The sequence below is a fragment of the Equus przewalskii genome, chromosome 1 (genome assembly GCF_037783145.1).
Source record: "Equus przewalskii isolate Varuska chromosome 1, EquPr2, whole genome shotgun sequence".
Lineage (NCBI taxonomy): Eukaryota > Metazoa > Chordata > Mammalia > Perissodactyla > Equidae > Equus > Equus przewalskii.
The window spans coordinates 91,396,117-91,420,536 of record NC_091831.1 but is presented as its reverse complement, the minus strand read 5'-3'; the positions used below and the strand labels follow the sequence as shown (position 1 = coordinate 91,420,536).

At 40.2% G+C, this 24,420-nt stretch overlaps 1 protein-coding gene across 5 annotated transcripts in view; it reads left to right on the top strand.

Annotated features, from left to right (window-relative positions):
* The window catches only part of ADAMTSL3 (ADAMTS like 3), a 327,141-nt gene that overhangs the window by 75,271 nt on the left and 227,450 nt on the right, over positions 1-24,420 (top strand). For all 5 annotated transcript variants that reach the window (XR_011525377.1, XM_070569997.1, XM_070569993.1 and 2 more), the window contains exon 4: positions 16,188-16,315. Coding sequence is in view for 4 of the 5 variants with exons in the window: in XM_070569997.1 (XP_070426098.1) it covers positions 16,188-16,315 (128 nt within the window). In the remaining variant the exon portion in view is untranslated. The remainder of the gene's footprint in view (positions 1-16,187; positions 16,316-24,420) is intronic.

Here is a 24,420-nt window from a genome sequence, read left to right as displayed (position 1 = left end):
TATTTTCAAGTTAATCAAATACATGATTAAATCAAATAAATGATTGATTTAATGCACAGTTGTATTATACGTCCATATATATGTGTGTGTATGTATGTATGCACATATACACACATGTAAACTTTCTTTTCCAAAAAATTTTTTGGCTTTGCTTTCAACTTTGACTGTATTTCCAAGAGTTATTTATACCATTGATGTCTAACAGAACTTTCTACAATTATGGAAAGTTTCTATATTTACACTGTCTAGTAAGTGGTCACTAGCCACATGTGTGCATAGCAAGTGCTTAAAATAGGGTAGTTTGAATTTAAGGTCATATTATGACGGCAGACAAAAATCTAACTTATTTGATAGAGATCTCTAGAAGTTACCATACTCCTTTGATTACCCTATATACAACCCACTAGAATTTATGCAAATATTTCCTCCCTTACCTGCAAATTATAGAGACTATTTGCTCACGTGCCCACTGTTGAGGTTTCCTAAACCCTTACTCCTGCAGCAAGATTCAGCTCAAGTGATGCCTTCCCAGGAGGCGCCCTGACTTCCCAGGCTGTGGAGGAGTGGTCCTTCCGTGTTCTTTGAGCAGGTAGTACCTCCTTGCAATCATGTGTTTTCCTTTGTCTTCCAGCTAGATGAATCTTCTTGAGGATAGTGACTAAACTGGACTTGGTGAATGTTATTGCATGAGTAAGTGAATTTCAACTCTGCCAAACCTGCAAAATCCCCAGCTAACTCTCGGGAAGACTCAAGGGATCTGAACCCCAGCCGCTGAGCAGTGACCTACACGGGCCATTGCTCCCAACCAGGGAGACTCTCCTCCATTTTCAGTCAAGGAATTAGGATTTTGCTGTCAGCTCTTCCAGTCTTAGTGCCACCCAGTCTCAGATGTGCAGAATGTCCCCATTTTCTTCTCTTCACCTGGGGTGACATGCCATGCACGGGTGGCCCAGAGCATGCAGACCACCAGCCAATCCCAGAAGGAGAGGCATGAGATAAAAACAACATGCTGGCTTCTTTCATTACTTGCATTCATAGCTGTCAAATAATATTTCTTGCTGGAGTTTGTTTAAGACCTATGCCCCTAAAATGTGGTCTGGGTAATATTCTTGATGAGTTGTTGGCGCAAAACTTGTGTTTTTCTATGTGAAATGGCTAACCATGGATGGAAGTAAATCACTAAGAAAAGTCAAAGGAGAATTTTTTTAAAACTTGATATCATTAAACTTGAAAATCTGTGCTTATTTTTTTCCTTGGAAAGAAAAGTCCATTGTGGATTGTCAAATATGTGTGCTTTGAATATGGTTTGAGGTGTATTGAAATTAAAAGCTTCTTGACTATTTTGTGGTTCTTAATGTAGGGGAAGAAAGTATGTAATCTACATGCACCTGCTTTAAAAAGGTAAGCGGCATTATACATATGCAGGGTACTATTTTGCTCCAATGTGATGAGTGAAATTAAAGCAGTTCGTGTCTTTAAGACTATCTGAAGGTTGAGGATTTCAATGATGCTTGGTTGTTGTATTGGTTTAGAAAAGAGTTTTTTTCACTTTAACCAATATAAGTCATTATGAGAGTAAAGAATCTTGTGTGGACATGCATCCTTCTAGAATTAATTCCTCAACCTCACCACTGTTGACATTTTTGGTCAGATAACTCTTTATTGTGGTGGGGCTGTTCTGGGCACTGTAGGATGTTTAGCAGCATCCCTGGCCTCTACCCATTGGATGCTGGTAGCAACTGCCTTGCCCCAGTTCCAACACCCAAAATGTCTCTAGACATTGCCAGATGTTTCCAGGGGACAAAACTGCCCAATTAAGAAGCATCGTTCTAGCATATTTGTTGCAATGTGTGGGGCTGGAAGTTAATAATCTGTAGCATCTCACTACAGGTTTTGTTAGATCAGTCCTGAGATGCCCTGAGGCAGTTTCCATAAATCCTGCTTACAGGAACTACAGGAATGCCAGCCACCAATACAGGCATCCTGGCAAGCATTCCCCAGAGACCCTGAATTGCCCTGGGTTTTGAAGCCACAGTAGAGACTTCTCTGGACACAGGTTGGATTTATTTATCAGAATAATTAACATTTAAAAAAATTTTACCCTCGTTATTTAAAAAATCCAGCAGTGGGGCCAGCCCCATGGCCGAGTGGTTAAGTTTGTACACTCTGCTTTGGCGGCCCAGGGTTTCAGTGGTTCGGATCCTGGGCACAGACATGGCACCGCTCATCAGGCCATGCTGAGGCGGCGTCCCACATGCCACAACCAGAAGGACCTGCAACTAGAATATACAACTATGTACTGGGGAGCTTTAGGGAGAAGAAGAAGAAGAAGAAAAAGAAGATTGCCAACAGTTGTTAGCTCAGGTGCCAATCTTTAGAAAAAAACAAAAATCCAGCAGTATAGAAAAGTACAAAGAAAACTACAGATCACTCCCATATCCCACTTTCTGGAAATAACTGGTGTCTATATTGGGTAAATAGCATTTCTGGGCATTTTTACACAAACATACAAATATGATTTTACATAGGATAAATAAATTGATATATTCTATAAAATTGCATGCCATTTTACAAGTAATAATTTAAGAATTTCACAGGTGTTGAAAAAGGAAGTTAAACTAAAGGACCTGCTAAACTTGGGATGAATGTTCCTTCACAGAAGAATAAATTATTTCTTCAAAGATATCTCTAAGAATATGAGAAAAGATTATGAAAAATATTAGGAGGTTTGAGTTATTTTAAAATTTTATGTTTAAATTTTAGTCAATATTACTTGACTTCCTTACAACTTTTCTCCATTCACCTCCTCCCAATATTTATTATGTTACTATATATACTAATTTAATATAGTACTTGTTCTGTTCTACAACCTTAATTTTCCTGTTGTTTATTTATGGTTCGATGTATGTATATATTTTTTTGGTGAGGAAGAGTATTCCTGAGCTAACATCTGTGGCAGTCTTCCTCTGTTTTGTATGTGGGACACAGCATGGCTTGATGAGCGATGCATAGGTCTGCACCTAGGATCTGAACCCGTGAACCTGGATCTACCAGAGTGGAGCATACAAACTTAACCACTATGCCACCAGGTTGACCCTGGTTCAATGTTTAAATGGATTAAAAACTCAGCACAAGTCCTTTTATATGACTTCTACAATCCTGTGTTTTAAAATTTTGAATCATCTCTTGGTTTGTTTGATTTCATTAACTTTTTAAAGAAAGACTCCTTTTCCTGAGGTTTTTTTCCACATTTGAAAATGTTTGGGTTGCCTTATTCTTTTCATTTTATTGTAGTAAAATTTACGTGACATAAAATTTACCATTTTACCTATTTTTAAGTGTACAGTTCAGTGACATTAAGTACATTTGCATTGTTGTACAACCGTCACAACCATCCATCCCCAGAGCTTTTCTTATCCTGCAAACTAAAACTCTGTATCCATCGAACAATAGCCCCCCACACCCGTCTCCCCACAGCCCCTGGCAGCCACCATTCTACTTTCTGTCTCTATGAATGTGGCTACTCTAGGTACTTAGGTGGAATCATAAAGTATTTGCCTTTTTTTTCTGGCTTATTTCACTGAGTATAATGGTCTTCAAGCCTTCTCCATATTGTAGCATGTATGAGAATTTCCTTTCTTTTGAAGGCTGAATAATATTCCATTGCATTTATGTACACCACATTTTGTTTATCCATTCATCTATTGATGGCATTTGGGTTATTTCCACCTTTTGGCTATTTTGAATAGTGCTGCTATGAACATGAGTGTACAAAAATATCTGTTCAAGTTCCTGCTTTTATTTCCTTCTTTTGGGTATATACCCAGAATGGAATTGATGGATAATATGGTAATTTTGTTTAATTTTTTTGGAAACTGCCAGATTGTTTTCCACAGTAGTTGCACCATTTTGCACTCCCACCAAGAGTGGCAGGTGTTCCACTCACTCCACATCCTCCCCAACACTTGTCTTTTTGACTTTGTTTTTTATAGTCATCCTAATGGGTGTGAAGTGTTATCTTGTGGTTTTCATTTGCATTTCACTAGTGATTAGTGTTGTTGAGCATCTTTTCACGTGCTTCTTGGCCATCTGTATGTCTCCTTTGGAGACGTGTGTGTTTAAGTCCTTTGCCCAATTTTTAATTCGGCTCTTTCCTTTTTGGTTGTTGAATTGTTCTTTATCTATTCTGGATATTAATACCCCATATATCATTTGTAAATATTTCCTCCCTTTCTGTGGATTACCTTTTCACACTGTTAATAGTGTCATTTGATGCACAAAATTTTAAATTTTGATGAAGCGCCTTTGTTTTCTAGCAGGTCTTGGCTAAGTGTAATATAATATTTGGGATCATCCTTTCTTCTAGCATTTTGTAGGTGTTGGGCTTCCCTGTCTGCTGGCGTTAAACGTCCCTGTGGAGAAGGCAGACTTTTCTCCTTGCAGATGACTTGCAGGTGACTGCTTGAACGCCTCAGTTATTCTCCCTATCCACATCTTCCAAGGAGTGCCTTTTTTTTTTTTTATTGTTTTAACTAGAAAAAAAGTAAAAAGAAGAATGTAGAGACTGGTATGACAGATTCATGTATACCCACCACCCAGAAGTAACCAATGCTAATATTTTATCCTATTTGGGTCACAGTATTTTACATGCATAGGTTAAGAAGTTTCTCGGGTTGGGTTCTGAGGCAGGAGAGGAGCTGAGGTGAGGCTTCATGTCCAAGTGATTTATTCAGGAAGGACTTCCAGGGGAACTCCAGTACAGGAGTGGGAGAGGCAAGATGGGGAAGGCGTGCAGCCAAGGTGGGGTTTCAGGGCACGCCCCAGCCTCTGCCTCATCCTGTGGGGAGCTCTGGAGGGTAAATTACTCTGCAGTCTGTCCTGCCTCCAGGCTACGGGGCTGGCCTGCCTCTAAATTTTGAAACATATGAGCACAAAGATATTATCTTTCATCCTGTTATCATTTTAGTGCCTGTGGAATCTGTAGTGATGCTCCACGTTTCATTCTTGGAACTGATTTTTAGTGACTTTTCTCTCTCGTTTTTCTTTAATCATCTTGCCAAAGAATTTACCAATTTTATTAATCTTTATAATGAACGAGATTTTGGATTTGTTGATTCTCTTTCTTATATTTTGCTTTCCTACTTCATAATTTCTATTTTGATCTTTATCATTTTCCTTCTATTTTCTTTGGGTTTCACTTGCTGCCACTTTTCTAATATCTTGAAGTAAGATCATTGACTTTTTTCAACTTTCTTCTTTTCAAATATGTATATTTAGAACTATGAATTGCCTTCTACGCACAGCTTTAGCTGTTTCCCCCAAGTTTTGATATGTAATATATTCACCTTAATTTGTTAAGAATATTTTCTAATTTTCATGGTGATTTCTTTTTTGACTCATAGGTTATTTAAGAGACTAGCTCTTAATTTCCAAATTTTTGGCAACTTTTTAGTTTTCTTTTTTATTGATATTTAGTTTATTTGATTTGTGGGCAGAGAAAATACTTGTATGATTTCAATTCTTTGAATTCTTGAGATCTGCTATATGGCCCAGCTTATGATAAATTTTTACAAACATTTTATAAATACAAAGAATGTATATTCTGTAGTGGTTGGGATTAGCCTTCTACACATGTATATTCATTCAGTTTGTAGTTGATTCATTTCAATATCCTGTACCATTATTGATCTGTTGTCTGTTTAGAAGTTAATAACAGAGTTTTAAAAAAATCTCCTGTTATGATTGTGGATTTTTCTATTTCCCCTTATAGTTCTGTGAGTTTTTGCTTTATATATTTTGAGGCTATGTTAAGAGGTACATCCACTTTTAGATGTTTTCTTCTGTCCTGGTTAATTCAAATTTCCAACAGCACGAAGCATCTCTCTTTGTCTCTTCATCTTAAAGTCTACTTTATCTGATTAGTGTAACTAAACTAGATTTATTTTTGTTGGTAGTCTTATGGTATCTTTTTTTTTATCAATCTTTTATTTGCAATCTCTGTGGTCATCATATTTAAGAAATGTCTCTTTTAAATAGAACATGATTGAATTTTCAAAATTCATCCTGATAATCTTTGTCTTTTAATTGGCACATTTATTCTGTTTGGATTTAATGCAATTATTGATATATTTCCATTTAAATTTTTCATTTTACTGTATGCTTTTCAAATTTTTCCATCTTTCTATGTTTTTCTTCCTCTCCATTTTTGCTTTCTTTTGGATTGATTGAATATGTTGCCTTATTATACCTTTTCCCATCTATTAGGTTGGAAGTTATACACTCTTCTTTAGTCTTTTGGGGGTAATAGTAGAGATCAAAATCATCAAAAACACTGGAGATCAAGATCATCCTTGACTTATCAAAGACAAATATTAATTGGTCCTATTACCCTCTTCTAGACGATGCAAGGATCTTAGGATAATTGAATCCCATTTATCACTCTTCTGACTCATTGTTTTCAGGTACCTTAATTCCATATAAATGTTTTAAACTCCACAGGCCATTATAATTGCTGTTTTATACAGCTGCTCTTCGTTTAGATTTACTGACATGTTTACCATTCTTATTTTTGCTCTTCATTTTTTCCTGCATCTGCAAGCTTCCTTTAACCCTCAAAACACCTTTTAATATTTCCTTTAAGACTGGTCTGCAAATCATTAATTCTCCCTATTTCTGTTTTTCTGAAACTATCTTTATTTTGCTCCCCTTCATGGAGGATATTTTTGCTTTTCTCCTTGTTCTCAGTGGGGCCATTGATCTCTATTACCTAGCCCAGCATCATTCTCCATCAGACTTTTAAATTTGGCAACATTTAGTTTTCTTTTCTGTTCAATCTTACTTGATATTGTGTTACACATGCCTCATGATGACTTACCCAAATATCATAGATAATTTCCTAGTAAATCTTTTTTCATGTAAGTATCTTTATGATTAGGAATTTCTTTGTAACAAAAAATCAAATCAAAACAAAACAAAACCCTCATTGTATTTGGGCACTTTTATATCCTTTGCTGTGATAGGAGAGGACCTGGTTATGGTTCTTTTCTAACTTGTCTAGTAGCTATGAAGATTGCACTCATGGGGGAAAAATAACCTAGATGTTCTCATGCATGATATAGGATTGTGTGGGGTGGTTATGGAGAGGTGGCCATGTGGTCCCTGGAATGGGCTATCCCGTGTGCTAGTGCCAGCATAGGTATGTTCCAGAACATGATTGTCTATACTCTGGGAATTTTTATTTGTGCTTATTAGATACTCTAATATCTTATATCTGAAATAGCCCAGTGACAAGTCCATGGGTACAAAGGGAGTAGAGTTTAGACACTGGCACCATGAAATCACTTCTTAAACACTGCTTCTGTGTGCACATATTGTCTCAGTGTCCAGTGAAGATGACAAAGTGCACTTTGTTTTATTTTATTTTTGCTGAGCAAGATTACCCCTGGGCTAAAAGCTATGCCAGTTTTCCTCCACTTTATGTGTGGGTCGCCACCACAGCATGGCTGATGAGTGGTGTAGGTCCTCACCTGGGATCTGAACCTGTGGACCTGGGCCGCTGAAGCAGAGCACACCAATCTTAACCACTCGGCAATGGGGCCGGCCCCTGTTTGATTTTATTTTTAAGTTACACATTGTGCCTGTATTTCTTACTTTCTGAAACATAATACTGTTCTCCAACAAGACTGTGAAGAATCTAACATCAGTTGTAAATTCACTTGCCTACTCATTACTTTCAAACCAATAGTCATTCATCATGAACAAGCTCCCAGTTTGGCCCCCAGGGGCCAGGCAGGTAACGCGAATCCGCATAGTGGCCGATGGGGACTGTGCAAATTGGAGGGCACATGCCCCTTAAAAATGGGGGGCCGTGCTTGTGTTTAAATATTGCCATGCTGGGATGTGGGTCTATATCGATTTCCTATTTTCTTTTCCCAAGAAGTCAAAAATCTAGATTTTTATGTGAAATCTCCATATTTTTAAACATTAGCAAATAATTCCTTTTTTTCTTTTTTGGTAGAATATACAATTATAGTTAAATAAATCTGACCCACAGGCCAGATATCTCCTGCAGACCACCAGTTAGTTCTCTTTATCATAGCCGTTATCTAGGGCACTGCAGTATATACACATCTCAAATCATGATGTTATGCACCTGAAACTAATATAATGTTATATATCAATTATATCTCAATAAGAATAAATTAAAAAACAAAGGAAAAACAACCACAGCCATGTGTTTGCTCCCCTTTCCAGACCCTGGTAGTATCTAGCCGGGGCCCTGGTTTCTTGCACACCCTATGCATGCGGTGGCCTTCCAGCTGTGCTCTTATTTGTGGCTCTCCTCCCTCACTCCTTCCCCACGCTCCTGCCAGAGTGATTTTTCCAAAATACTGTTTGCCAAAGTCACTCCTCTGCTTAAAAATATTCCTGTGAGTCAATAAATCACTGTGCTGGAAAGCTTCCTTTCACCCTCCAGATCCCCTTTCCACCGCTCCCCACCCTGTGCTGCCCCCACCCAGGAGGCTGACCTGTAGGGACCGCCTCACTGGTCTCCTTTGCCCTCTGACTTCTGCTTGGGTTCAGCCAATGGTGAGCACTGCAGGGGATCGGAGAGAGGGAGGGGAGAAGTGTTTTTATTTCCCCAGCCCTCACCTTTTGGGGTCACTGTGGACTGTGATTCTTGACCAAAGGCCCTATCTCTTGTCCGGCAGCCCTTTGCACAGCCTCTGCCTGCCCTTGCCCATCTTGCATGCAGGGCCCCGGGTAGATAATGCGAATCATCTGATTCACAGAGCCTGCCTGGTATCCGCTCCAGGGTGCTGCCCCAGCCCTTGTAAATTCCTGTACCCTGTCCACACCTTAGTACATAGCGTGCTTTCAAAATGCTTCTCAAATTATCCCCAGCTGAATCTGCCTTCTGTTTCCCCCTGGGACTGAGTTCTCCCACTGAATGCAATGGACTGGACTGCTGTGTCCAGAAGGCCTGCCTCACTCTGCGAAGTCTAGAGATGTTTAGTTGGTGTTCCTTCATCTTGACTCAGAGAAGATCTGGTCGCCATGATTTGGAAACTCTTCCTAGCATTTGTGGGAGTGTTTCTTTTTTTTATTATTTCTTTTTATTTTTACTAGAACAAGAGGTTCAATGAACCTTCAATCCAGGAGTTTAAGAGGGAGGATGACTGGAATGTGTTGATGGGGAGACAGCATAGTACATGACCAGGTCAGTTCACACCAGGGTAACTAGGGGAGGGAAAGAAATGAGGTGAGGGGTCACAGAACCGGGCCAGCCTCCCAGGTAGTGGGCTGGCAGGAAAAACCCAGGGAGCAAGATGCTTTCTCAGAAGCTCTCCTGGCCTGTCCTGACCTCAGGCTCAGGGAAGCAGGGCTGGCTCTGCCTCTCCATTTACTGGTCCCCTGCACGCAGAGATGCATCCTTGGTCAGGATTGTTTTAGGGACAAATGACGGGAGCCTAGTAGGAGAGGGTCTTAGTATGGCTTTGGAGTTTAGCGTGGGAAGCAGGACTTGAAAATGTGTTTGTGATTGGGGAATAATGAGAAATATGGTGTGTTTGGAGTATGGGACGTGGTGTGAGCTGGAGCTGCAGGAAATGGTGCTGGAGAATGAGGCATGGAGAGCCTGAGATGGGACATGTGTCCTGAGGAATTGCTGACGGGCTTTGGGAAGGTGGTAAAATAATCAGGGCCACACTGGGCAGGATGGACTGAGGAAGGGAGAGCTGAGATACGGGGTATGGAGCATCTCTCAATAGTGCCTAACACATGGCTTTCGATATATTAGTTCTAGTTGAACTGAATTGTTGAGCCTGTGTGACAGCTCAAGTGACATTTTTATGTCATTTTCCCAATCCATATTTTTTAAAACTTTTGTTGTTAAAGACCTTAAGTTAGTTATTAACCTGAAAGAATGTGTTTACTGTTAACAAAATCTGGGTCATTTGTGATCTCCTTAAATAACCTTTGAGGTAACATTGGAGCGAACGTTTATTTGATGTCTGGGAAGTACTATCCCAGTGGAACTTCTTTTATTTTGGGTTGTTTTTAATGTGGAGCTGTTAATATAGCATTTCCAATAAGTGACCTTATATGTGAAATCTGTATTTAATTACTAACGTTTTTGCAAGACTAGTAGAACTGTACTATTCATTATAAGTCATAGATTTAAGAACTCGTCAGGAAAATATTTTATGATTTGATTTATGTTTGGGGATCCAAGAAAGGCAGGAAGACCTTGAGTCTTTATGAAATTGTGAACACACTTATTCCTACAATATTCTTGGCTTTTGCCAGTTCTATTATATAATGAGTAAACAATATCTTTTTTGAATTTTTCATCCAAAATATTCCCCAGCTAGAACTTGACTTAGGAAAATATGATTTCCTAAGAGATCTTTAAGCCTGATATTTCTAACCAAGCAGCACAAAGTGCATTTTGCTTCTCTGCATGTGTTTTCATAGGTTTTCCCTCAGTGTTTTTCTCCCCTTTTAAAAAAAGAACTTTTATTGGGTGTTTTATTGCATAAACTATACATGTTCATAGTACAAAATTGGGAAATATAGATAAGCAAAAAGAAGAATGCAGAAAAGTACTGTAATTCCATTGCAATTAGGAAATAGAAATGAGCCAAAAGTAAGAACTCACTTGCAATCCCACTACATGAGAGAAGTTGACAGGGATGTGTGGGGCTTTGTCCCTACTTCCAGCAGAATTGGTGGTAGAAATTGCTTCTGCCTCAGTGTCTCCTTGCCCTGGGTCCCTTGTGTCTGCTGCTCTCAATGACCGAGGGCTGATTCCGCCTCACCCCGTCCCTCCAGCCTCTCTCACCTGCTGTCTTGAGCGTTCAGTCCTTGTTTGTCCTCCCAGGGCACCAAGCTTTGAGCTCTGCCAGACCTTGGAATAGGATGGTTTGAGAAAATTAACAGTCGCATCTGGGTCTGTGAATGTTGGTCAAGAACATGTATTCCTCATGAAATAACCTAGAAAAAATAAAATACTTTTGAAAAACAGAAGTGTAGCTCTGTTTGCAATATAGAGGGGAAAAAAAAGTAAAAGACTTCATTGAGATATCGAAAGAATGTTGTGGTCAGGCGAATCACAGTAGCAGATGTCTTTGGTCCAAGATGCGAAATGCTGACTGTGAGTGATGATAGTGCAGCTGCTGCATTTGACTGGATTTCTGGTCGTGAAGTGCAATGGAGCATCACGGAGAAAAATGTAGGCTTTGTCTGGGGTCAGACAGAAAGGGGTCTACCTGGGCTCCTCCACACCTTGGGCACGTGCTTCTGGAAGCCATAGTTGTTGACCTATAACATGGGGTTGGTAATATCCACCTGCAGGGTCTGTTGAGAAGGTTGGAAAGCACATAGAAAAAGTCCTGGCAGGCAGTGCTCACTCTGTGCTTACCTAGTAGCTGCTTTATGCAGGACCAGTTCTTCACCTCTTCCTCCTTGCTCTCCTCCAGTCTGGGCCAAGGCAGAGTCAGAGAATGACATGACGTCGGTTGACCCAGACTTGGGGGAAACAAATCTATAGATTGTTGCCTCTTCGGGGTTACCATCAGGCCAAACGTCAGGCTGGTCTCAGTCCGCCATGTTTTATTGTCACTGCAGTTCAGAGCTGGGACCAGCCAAAGTGGGGCTGCTGAGTACCTCTTCTCCTAGGAGACTCACCACCACCACACACCCAAGAATACAGACCCCACTGTGCCTGATCCAGCTCCTCCAAATGGCTGGTTCCTTTCCTCCCCACAGCTCTTTCTGCCTCCTAACGCTTGATGACGGTGAATGGTACTATTTCATATTTTTATGGTAACATTAAACTATGCTCACAGATCCCAAGTCTGATTAGTTGGCTGCTTCCTTGGCATTATGGTCTGCTTACTATTTTAAAAGAGCAGAAATATGCATTCATGGAATGCTGTAAGATTAGGGAGCTATGTCCAGCACATTTATCGGACTTGGGCGGAGCATGGAAGCCACAAAGCTGAGCAAAGTGACTCGTAGATGGGGTGACAGGATCAGGGTTCAAACAGGTCTCAGTGGGCTGGATTCTGGGCCAAAACCAACAAGAGGAAATTCTGTAATGATTAAGGTTAAGTCTTGCGTGAGTAAAACCGGGAGAGATCTGGCTCTAGTGTCATTCTTTTGAAAAAGACATTATTTTGAAGAACTACAATCTCTTACCCTTATTGAGACATTCTCTTATTACATTTATTGAGATCCTTTGTTATTTGCTTTGTATGTGTTGTTTTATTTAAATCCTGTTAGGGTAAAGATTATCATCTCCGTTTTATAGATGAGTTTTAGAAAAGTTAAGAAACTTATGCAGAGCCACACAGCTTTTAACCAATATGTGATGCTGCTTCCTAATGAGAGCCAATAAATGGTGTGACTGAAACAGGAAGGAAGGAGGGAAGGAAGGAGGAAGAAAAGGAGGGAAGGAAAGAGGGAAGGAGGGGAGGGAGGAGGGAAGGAGGGAAGGAAAGAGGGAAGGAGGGAAGGAAAGAGGGAAGGAGGGAAGGGAAGAGGGAGGGAGGGAAGGAAGGAAGGGGGAGAAGAAGAAAACTTTGATTTCATCAAAAGAAACCCGGATCAGAGGTGCAATGTGTGGTCTATGTTATTCTCAGATACAGTGTTATATTCTGGACACTACATTTTAAGATTAAAAACGTGCGAACTTAAGTGTGTGCAGAGACAGACAACATTTGTAAAAGAGCTGGGACAGTTGAAGGCAGCAGATAGTCCGAGAAAGGTTTTTCTGTCGAAGAGTATGGAGATTCACCGTCCACCGCTCTCAAAGGGTGTCGCTTCCAGGCAAGCGGGTTCTTTCGCAGTAGAGGGAAGAACACACAACATAAATGTTCAGAACTGACCCTGGTGGCGCTTTATTCTGCTCCAATGGAGGTCTTTTCTGAATGTTTGTGTTGTCATCATGCTTCTGGCTGCAGAGGGAAAAGATGAGAACTGGATAGAAATCTGGGATGTTACTACTCTTTTTTAAAAAATTTTTATTTTTTTAAAGATTGGCACCTGAGCTAACATACGTTGCCAATCTTCTTCCTTTTTTTTCTTCTTCTCCCCAAAGCCCACCAGTACATAGCTGTATATTCTAGTTGTAGGTTCTTCTAGTTCTGGCATGTGGGACGCCGCCTCAGCATGGCCTGATGAGCGATGCCATGTCCGTGCCCAGGATCTGAACGGGCGAGACCCTGGGAGCGCACAAACTCAACCACTCGGCCACGGGGCCAGCCCCTATTGCTACTCTTTGAATAAAGAAGAATACATGAGAAAGACACGGGGACCGGCTTGTAGGAGATGGCATTGGGGTTTCAAAGCAAAATCCGACCATCTCCATGGCCAAGAAGAGGAGAAAACTGGAGTGCCCTCTTGAGATGTCATTTTTCTCTCTGTTTTCTTAGGGGAAAAATATCCTAACTGATCCCAACCAGAGAAAGCAAATGCTTGCGTTTATAACATGCCTATTTTAGTTATTTTAGAATCAAGATTCTTTTTTGTTTTTTTGTAAGGAAAGGTGGAGAAGTTATGGAAAGAAACCTGACTCTAACTATAAACTGAACAGATGGGATAGTGGGAATAAAAACAAATTAAAATAATATTGCAAAGAACTCTCAACTTTCATTTTAAAATATATATGATGATGTTTTTCAACTTTTCACATTCAGCCTATCAGTATATCAAGTGACAAAATGAAAAATCAATTTCAGCTGTGTATATTTTAAACGTTTACCTAAATGATTTGGACTTACCAACCTAGAAGTCCAGATGAATGTATTAAACTGCTTATTGTATTTTTTATGAATTAAAACTTTATTTTATATTATGGTATGGACAGGACACAGTTATATCTGGTGACGTTTACTGTAGAAAATTGAACTGAACAGTGGTCTAATTAGAACAGTAAATAGTATGGGTTTAATTAGCCATTATTCTTGATGACAGATTTGATCAGTTGCCAGATATTTATCCTTTCCTTTCTCTTGACTGTTCCTGAAATATTGCCTCCAGGAGGGTTGCTTACTGGGCTATAAATAGGGAGCTTGGCAGGAAGCCATGAAACCCACTGGCCAGTGAGACCTGGGTGAAAATTATTGGAAAAACCCCTCCTTGCTTCCAGTCATTATTTCTTCATTTCACTTTTGAAGGTCCTTTCTACAGATCTCTCTCTTAATTTAATTTCTTTTGGTTGCATGAGGTAACTTGGCCTAAGGGCTTAAGGAAACCTGTGCAATATCTAGTTCAGTCACATGGTGCCGTTTATTAGTATGTCAGGGTTTCCTTCATAAACCCTGCCATTCCCCACTTAGAACCTACCTATTAAGTTCTGTCTGACTTGACTTTTCTGTGCGTCCACGGGAGGTGGTTTTTGTTTGTTTGCTTGCTTGCTTATTTTTAATGAAATCATGAAAGTTTTGGCTTGAAAAACAAACTTTACAAAATGCAGAGAAACAAAAACAAGAGAAGTTAAAATTGTGTGGTATCCCCACCCAGAGGGCGGCCCCGCTAACATTTTAATGAACCGCGCCGGCCTCTCCATCCACAGCCGCGTTGTTCACCTGCAGTAAAAACGGTGGAGGCTGATACTGTTCCCTAAGGATTGCCTTCCACCCCAAAGATATTTTTTAAAAAAGAAGTTTCAAAAGCCATAAAAGTTCAGATAAAACTAACATCCATTCACAGCACCAACTGGCTTCATTGAGCTTGACTTTTTGTCATATTTGCTTCAGATCTTTCATGGGGATGGGCATTCCATTGGCATCCCATTGTGTCTTTCCCCGACAACGCTCACTCCTGCTCCCACGTCCTCCATTCTTAGAGGCAGCTCGGTGTGTTTTCACCCAGCTCCTATGTACATTTTTGTGTATATATTCATATACCTACATCTTTATCTATAGGCAAAGAGACACAAATGCCAAGTGTGTTTTTATTTTAACGTAACCAAATCTATCAGTCTTTTCCTTTATAGTTTCTATCTTTGTTCACATATCCAGGACAGTCTTTCCTGTATCAAGTCGATATGACTATTAATCTATAATTTTTCTGGTATTTTATGGTTTTAGTATTTTAATATAAATTTCTACTATATCTGGAATTCATTTTGGTGTATTTTGTGAAGAAGTTATCTGTGACTTTTTCTTTTAATCACTCATCACATTGACTTGTGGTCCTATACTACATCCTTCTACTTGAGTCGTTTCTGGACTCTTCTTTTTAAAACTTTAATAGATCTGACTGCTATCGCTATGCCAATTCTATACTCTTTTAATTGAGGCAATTTCCCTCGCATTTCCCTTCTTTGACAGATTTTTTTCCTTGGCTTGTGTAGACATTTACTCCACCAGATGAACTTTAGACTCATTTCCTTAGGTTCCAAAAAGGTTCCCTTTGGGATTTTGATTGGAGTTGCTATAAATTTATAGATTAATTTGGAGAGAATAGCATTTTACAGTGTTGAGTCTACTCAATTAGGACTATGATATGTTTCTTCATTGATTCAAGTCTACTTTAGGCTCCTTAATAAAGTTTTGTAACTTTATTTAAGTAATACACATCATTTTTAAAAAGTCTGAATCTACAGCTATTTATACATTTTTAACTTAAATCTACCCCCTTCTCTTTTCTCTGGAGTATCCTGACGTGAGTCAGTGGTGGCAAGTTCAGAAGACAAATTAAACCAAACTATATTCATAATTGACCCTTCCCTATTTTCTTGGACCCCTAAATCTTTACTTGCTTCGTTTTCTTGGAATGGAGCTTCTCTCAGAAGGCTCCCCAAATCCTCATGCAAAAAAGGTTTCCTTGGAGGTAGCACCTATGGGTCTGACAGAAGGGAAGTCAGAATTTCAGGGGTGAGAACTTTTTAGGTGCAAGCTGGGCCTCTGCTATGTAAGTTAAAAAACATCATAATCATCATCGTCAAAACATTGTTGATATTTAGACAATTGATTTAAATTTCAGAATGATAAAATTTCCGGTTTAAAATTGAGCTTAGAAGCCATCTGTACAAAACCTTCGAAAGACGGAAAGCGACTCCTACGCCGCCAGTTTCCACATAAACCTATGTCCCAGAGTAAGACACTGGAAAAACTGGGGAAGCTTTGGGATATTTCTACCACGTTTTCTATAACTTATTGTGTTTTTTCACGTTCTAGACCTCCAGAAACACTCGTTCAGAGGAAGAGAAAGATGGCAATTGGGATGCCTGGGGAGACTGGAGCGACTGCTCCCGGACGTGCGGGGGCGGAGCGTCATACTCTCTGCGGAGATGTCTGACTGGGAGGTGAGTGGCGGCTGCACCTGCTCTTTCTTGTGAGATGTCAGTGCCTTTGGGTGGGCGGGGAGGGGACCCAGCTTGCCTCCTGGCCTTGGAACGTACTGTGATGGGGGTGTAACATCTGCTGTGTCTAAATATTAGTCAACCTGAGGTTCTCATATTTAAATAGAAACGGTCCCATTTTCATGAGCGTGGGCCACGCTCCATCCAGGTGAGGCTCCCGGCTCATAGAAGCTGGGGCCTGGGCTCAGAGTGAGGGAAGGCCTGGCATGTTAGGTCACTGGCCCAAAGTTCTCAAGACTTGGGGTAAGAGGGCAAGTCTTCTGGGTTCTGCCCTTGAGTTGTTGTAATTTTCATTCCTTTCTTGTTCACTTTCTCTGAGCAACCCATTGATTGAGAAGGTAATGCAAGGGCCCGCCTGGTGGCTTAGTGGTTAAGTTTGCGTGCGCCACTTTGGCATCCCGGGATTCACAGATTCAGATCTTGGGTGCAGACCTACACACCCTTTGTCAGGCCATGCTGTGGTGGTGTCCTGCATACAAAATAGAGGAAGACTGGCACAGATGCTAGCTTAGGAACAATCTTCCCCAAGCAAAAAGAGGAAGATTGGCAATAGTTGTTAGCTCAGGGCCAATCTTCCTCACACACACAAAAAAAGGTAATTCAAGTTCTGTTTTCATACCTGAGATATGTTTATATTAAATACCATTTGTTAAAATGCAAGATCAGCTTCTTAAAAAATAACACAAGCTTGAAATAAGCCCACATTCATCACGACAATTTTGAGACAGTCTGAGGTAATTCTTCACAGGGCAGTTTAAATGCTAGCCAAGGATTTCACTTCTGCTCTCAGGTAGGACAGAGCCCCAGGTTGATGGAACGCGATATGCTGGTCCTGGACAAAAGAAGACTCCAGGATTATGACAGCCATTTTCAGATTTGGGGTGTTGTCAGCTGAAAGAGTGAATTGACTTTCTGGAATGGCGTCAAGACATAGAACAGAAACACAGAGGGAACGTTTTTTGGCCCAAGTTTGGATTTCATAGAGGTTTCTGTTTTATGACACATTAAACAGTGACCAAGCATGTCCTCGAGTTCCTTAGGACAGAGCAGAGCAAGGCAGAGCAGGGCAGCTGAGAGAGTGTAAACGTGGCCTTTGAGAAGGCGGGCCCTTGGTCCAGGCCAGGAGGGCCTGGGAAGGCGGCTGGAGACACTGTTGGTATCGTTACCCCAGGGTGAGATCTGATCAGAGCACTGAACGCTGAGTAAATGGGTGCAGGACCGCATCCAGGGACTGATGTTGCAAAGATAATGTGGTTCTCACCCCCAGCTGTCACCCCGGCAGGGAATGAAGGCCCTGTTCTCTGTTTGGGTTGGGCAGCGTGGAAGGATGGTACAATGTTGTGTTGCACTGGGTGAGGCCTGCAGTAGGAGGGCCTCACTCTGGTGGGCAAGGGTGCAGGAGGGGCTTCTTACATGAGGGATAAGTTCTTTCCCACTGCTGGTGAGTCAGTTGAGGGAGTCTCCAGGTGGAAGCTGGAGTGGGGAAGCTGCGACATTGGCACTTCTCCGTAGCCTCTACATCTGAAGAGTCTAAATGATTTGCAATTAATGGCAGGGTTTGGGTGGGAAAAGCGTGGGTTTGTGTTTGTCTTTTTTTAAGTAGTATGTACTTGTATTTGTTAAAACGAATTAGAGGGGATATATCAAGGACATGAATGACCACTTTTATCCTATTGTCATACAACCCAAATGCTTACGTACTTATTGGTTATTTTGTTACTTTTTAAGATTTCTGTGATTTTTACCTGGAATATAATTTTGCCAAGTGACCTTCCTCAGTGTGTGAGTGAATTTACATCTCCTCTTTCCATACTGGGGTCAGCTGCTCGTGAAAAGGCCTCGGGTAAGGAAAGGCAGCTGATTAGCTACTTTTATCTTTCCTGCACCCACTGCGGATGGGAGATTTGGGGCCGAGGGGAGGCACAGTCGGAGGAGAGTTCTGCCTTGCCTGTAGTGAGCAGGGACTGATGCTCTCTGGATTGGGTGTTCAGAGCTGGCTCCTTCTGTTGTGAGCGCTTCGATGGATGTTTCTGAGACACTAGCTCCCCTTCTCTCTCCAATCCCTTGGGATCTCTTGCCTGCATTTCCCTTGAGCCATGCTAGTCACCATCCTTTGTCTTGGTAATGCTGTGCTTTCCTCAGCTCTTGGACAGCAAGGCATACTCCCAGCTTCTCCCCGTCACGCCTCCTCACTCCTCGGTGGCCGTCTTGGTGGGTTCCTAAGACAACCCCATTCTGGCTCTCTTGCATGTGGCCCCCATCTGGTTCACCGGAAACCTGCGTGTGACCTTTGCTAAACAAACTCTTGACGAGGCGTTCGGGGAGTTAATACAGCCACACCTGCTCTGCCTACACAGGTCACTGCAGCTGTCGCTCAGCCCTGAGATTTCTCAGGTGTGAACTGGACACCAGCCAACTTCAGGAGACACACGTTGAACTCTTCAAGTGGTGTCCCCAAGATTTCTTCCTCTTCACTTGGTGTTAGCACATTGGAGCCCTCATCCCTTCTCTTTCTTGGTGGGGCAGAATAAGAGTTGGGATCATAGCTTAGATTTCTTAAGGAAATCTTCAGAAATCCTTCCACTATCTACATCTCCAGCTCCAGACCTTTGTTATACCTCCATGTGTGTAAGGAGTTTAACAATTGTGAATTAAATTGACACAGAGCCTGCCCTCATGGTTCTTATGGTCTAGGAGGACAAACAATAAACAAGCATGTGATCAAATTATACATCATTAAAAATTGTGTCAAGGGGAGAGAGATCCCTTATCTGGGGAAGTCCTCTGTGCTGAGACCTGACTGCTGAGAGGACGTCAGTTATGTGAAAGGGGAGGGCTATGGCACATAAAACTCAGGTAGTGGGAGCAGCATACGTAGAGGTGCTGGAGTAGGAAATGAAAAGGCGCTTCGACACCTGGAGAACAGTGGACAAAGGGAAAAGGCAGAATGGGCTGATGCTGAAGAAGAAGGGAGATTGTAGGCCAAGGTACAGAATCTGGTTCTCAGACTTCTGAGTTTCAAGTACTAGTAAACTTCAAAAGAAACTGTATTTGGAACTGACACAGGTTGTCAATTTTTTATTTGGTCAAATGAGGACAAAAATAAAAACAAAACTCAACAATGGTCTACCATCACAGACTTTTCAATAAAAGAATTACCCTCAGATTCTTTTCATTTTAATATCAAAAAGTAGGACATGATCGTAGATTAAAAGCCCTACCTTTAAATTGAATTCATTTAGCTTTATACAAATCCACTGTTTGCCCTTATTTGTCTCAGTTCACTTTGGGCCAATTAAAAACTATGACAGATATTGACAGTCCAACGATGGGAAATTGGGAACGAGAGCAGAAAAGGGACTTTATCAGAGCCCTGTTTTTCATCTGGGCTTTCACCAATTCTTAAGCAGTAAGAGGCAGAGGAGTCAAACAGAAAGCAGCTGCTGACAGGCTGAGAAGCGAAGCAGATTGATGGGCAGTCTCATTGTCCTGGGACACAAAATCGGGGGCTCAAAGCCCTGGTAAACACCTCGGTGACCAGTTAGCATCCCTGAAGGACTGTCCCCTAGGAGAGAGGGAGAATCAGCTTTCAATGGACCAGGTATTCCTAAGACTGAAACCGAGTCTTGAGTTAGCTCAACCCTAATTCGACAATAAAATCTGTTGGCATTCCAACTGCCTCCAGGAAGTTTTTTTTAAAAAGATGGTGTTTAAAAAAAGACCCTGGAGGAAGTTGACATCCACTAGAGGTTATGCAAGCTTTGATGGATCATGCACATAATTCAATAAAACATTACCAGTCTTATTGTGAGACGGGGCCAAGAGAAAAAAGCAGATGATAGAAATGGGTACTATAGTTATTAGACCTGTGTGTTACGAAACACACAACAAAACAAAATCCCCATAATAAATATGTTCACAAAAATAGACAAAATACAGGATTTCACCAGAGAACTGGAATCCATAAAATAGAATGAAATGGAAACTTGAGAAGAGAAATATTTGCTGTCTAAAATTATACACTAAATAGATGGCCTTAATAGCTGATTAGAAATAGTGGAAGAGAGTGTATGTTTGTAGAAATATCCAGGCTAAAATTATGGAGGGGGGAAAATATGGAAAATAGAATAAGGAATGTATGGAACAAGGTGAAGAGGTCCAAAACGTGTAATTGGAGTCCTAAAAGGAAAAGAGAGAGAGAATAGGGTAGAAGCACTATTTGAAGAGATAGTAACCAAAAGTTTTCCAAAGTTGTTGATATAAAGATATTAAGCCACAAATTCAAGAAACTCTGCAAACCCTAAACAGAATAAATATGCATAAACACATGGAAGAAAAATCTTAAAAGGAGCCAGGGAAATAAGACACATTCCCTTCAAAGGAGCAAAATTAAGGTTGACTGCTAACTTCTCATTAGAAGATAATGAGATCAACTGTTGAACATCTTGAAAGAAAATGACTGTTACAAGAGAATTCTTTTCCTAGCAAAAGTATCCTTCAAATGTGAGGGTGAAATAAAAATATTTTCAGACAAACAAAAATTGAGAGAATTCTTTACCTTCTGGCTTGTGCTAAAAGAAGTGCCAAAGGGAGTTCTTTAGGTAGAAGGAAAATGATCCCATGTAGAGGATGGAAATGCAGGAAGAAATGAAGAGCAATTGAGAACATAAATATAAATGCATATTAACTGTTTAAAGCAATAATAGTAATGTTTTGGGAGCTGGCCCTGTCACCAAGTGGTTAAGTTTACGTGCTCTGCCGGCTTGGATCCTAGGCATGGACCTACACACTGCTTGTCAGGCCATGCTGTGGCAGCATCCCACATAGAACTAGAATGATCTAGAGCTAGGATATACAACTATGTACTTGGGCTTTGGTGAGAAAAAAAAAAAAAAAGAGGAAGATTGGCAACAGATGTTAGCTCAGGGCCAATCTTCCTCACCAAAAAAAAAGCATTAAAAAAACCACAAAAATAACAATAGTAATTTTTTGTGGGGTTTAAATATATGTAGAATTTTAAAAAACAGGGAAACCATGACATAAAATTTGAGAAGAGAGTAAATGGAGTTAAAGTGTTCTAATGTCTTTGGATTGCCCAAAAGATTGTAAAAATAACAAATTTGTATTCAATGCTTCAAAGTCAAGGATGCATGTTATAACTTCTAGGCTTACCATTAAAAGCATAATGAAAGAATTATATAATTAACCAACTATCATAGAGAAAAATAGAATATTGATAAAATATTTGATTGGTTCCAAAGAACTCAAGAAAGCAAAGAAAAAAGAACATAGAGCGAGTGTGACAAATAGAAAACAACTGTTAAGATGGTAGATTTGAACCCCCCAGTATATCAGCTTTTACATTAAATGTAAATGGGCTAAGTATTCCAGTTAAAAGATAAATGTTGTTGGCCTGTAAAACAAAAATTAGGTGCTGCTTACTAGAGACAACCCTTAAATATAAGGACACTGAAAGGTTGAGAATAAAAGCATTGAAAAAAACCATAATACGTGACACTAATTAAAAGAAAATTGTTGAAGCTGTACTAATATCAGACAAGGTAGAAACTAAGGAAAGAAGTATTATCAGGAATAAAGAGGGCTCATGAAAATACAGTATATCAAAACTTGGAGGAAGTACCATATCCATCTTTATAGGGAAGTTTATAGCCCCACATGCATCTATTAGAAAAGAACTGGCTGAAAACAATCAATGGTCTAATCTTGCATTTAAGAAATAAGAGCAAATTTAGAAAATCTGCATATATGTATACATGTGTACATATGTATGTGTGTTTATCTGCAAGTCCTCCTACTCCTTATTAATTGAAGGGAGCTCCTGCACTCCGTGGGAGAAGTGCCCTCCTTCCATCTGGGTGAGAGTCACTGCTTTAGATCCATCGCAGCTTTGTGTCAGTATGGAGAGTGAACAGGAAGCTGCAGTCGAAGGCATGTGTGGGAAGGAACAATGCCTTTCTGCAAATGTTTCTTTTCCTATGATTTTTGTGGCTTTCCTTTATTTGGAGATCGTCTCTGAAGTCCCCATGCTTCACTTTACCCTCCAGAATACCCCAGTCCACCTAGGCATTGAATGTTGCACAGGGACGCCCCCATCCAGTGGGATCTTTTGTGCCTCCACGTGTTTGTCTTATTCTAGCTATCCCTTTGCCACTGATGGCCAGGAATTCTGGCTGCATCACCTGTCACATTAATTTAGTGGTATTGATGCATTCTCTTGTGGATCTCATCCACTTCATTCACAGGCAACCTTCTTTTTTGTGTACAGTGAATAGTATATTTGCATACTCTCCTTTAATTCAGTCTTGCTTGCACCATATATTGAAGTTTCTGGCTTATGTCTAGCCTCTGTGAATTTCCAGACACGATGTAGAGATGTTAACTTATTAATGTTCTTTTTTGGTGATTTCACTGTGCATTTGTAAGTGGAAGGAGTTCAGAATATGTGCTCACGTTACCATCTCTATTTAAAATCTTTCTTTCATGTTTTCTTTTCTGAAATTTTACTTCTGGCAATTTGGAAATTATATATATGTATATCCTGTTTTTATTTTACTGGTAATTGAATTTAAGGTGTTTGAAAACCCTATTTTCATAATTGCTTTATGACTCAATCTAACTCTAATAAACCACCACTATTTGAGCTTTTGCTATTTCTTAGACAATGCCAATAATAAAATAGTTTCTTTTGATTTCTCTCTATGTAAGCTGATAAATATTTTATGCTTTTCTTTTTCTCTCCCACTTCTTGGGTTTTGTTATTATAGTTTGGGATTTTATACTCAGTTTATCGGCATGGTTTTTCCCCTTTATATCTTTTCTTTCATACTCCTATTTCAAGCCATTGTTGAAACTTAATTGTGCACGTGTGCATTCATTACTTCGTGCTCATTGTCAGTCTTGTCAGTTCTTCATTTTGAATCATCGCTTTGTTGGCAGAGACATGCTTTGAGCTGTGCTTCTGGAATTTTAATGTGCGTATGAATCACCTAGGGATCTTGTTAAAATATAAACTTTGATTCAGTGAGTCTGGAGTGGGGCCCAGGTGCTTTCATTTCTAACAGATTCCCAGGTGATGTCAATGCTGCTTGTCAGTGGACCACACTTCACGCAGCAAGGCTTGATAGCATTTTTTAATTTCAGGAAAAAGTTGTGACTCTTATACTTTATGAGTCCTTACATATCTGAAAATGTCTTTCTCTTGCCTTCACACTTAAATAGTGAATGGCTTATTTGGGTATAAAATTCCTGAGTCACAGCTGTACCCTCTCAGGACTCAGAAGTTTTTTCCATAGAGTTTGGTATACAGTGTTGCTCATAGACCTCTCGGGCCAGCTTGATTTTTGTCCTTCTTTTGTAGATATCCTATTTGTTCTGGCTACCTATAGAAGTCTTTATTTTTCCCTTAAGTCAAGAGTTTTACAAGGTGGTGTCTAGCTGTCAGTCTCTTTTTATTTATTTTTCCCTGGCATGTGGTGGCCACTTTTGTTGTATAGATTTAGATCTCTTTTTATTGTGGGAAAACTTTTCTTCTATTATATCATTCACCATTGGTTCTTGCCCCTTTGTTCTGGTCTCTTCTCCATGAACACCAGTTATTTCTGTTTGTCTGCCACTTTTACTATGTCCTTTTTAATCACTTGCATCTCTTTTTTTCTTTTCCTGTGTATTTGAGAGTGATTTTCAAGATCCTTGCCACTTGAGTTTTTTTTTCCTGATCTGTTGACTTCTAAGGAAGTTTTAAAATGCTGCTGTGGCATATTTGTTACCTTGCATTCTTTCCTTCCCTTTAAACCTGGCTTTTTTGTGTGTCTATTGTTTTAATCGTCTACATCCTATATATGCTTTTGTGTCTTTTATTAGTGTGATATCAGGCTAATTCTTATTCTTCAAGGTCATCTCGTTTAGGAAGCTATCTTGACACCTCTGTCTAACTATGATATTCCCCTTTTGTGTTTCCTATTGTTGGCAAAATAGCACTGCTTTTAGGAAAGGGACAATGTCTTCACCACTCCAAGATCTAACAGTAT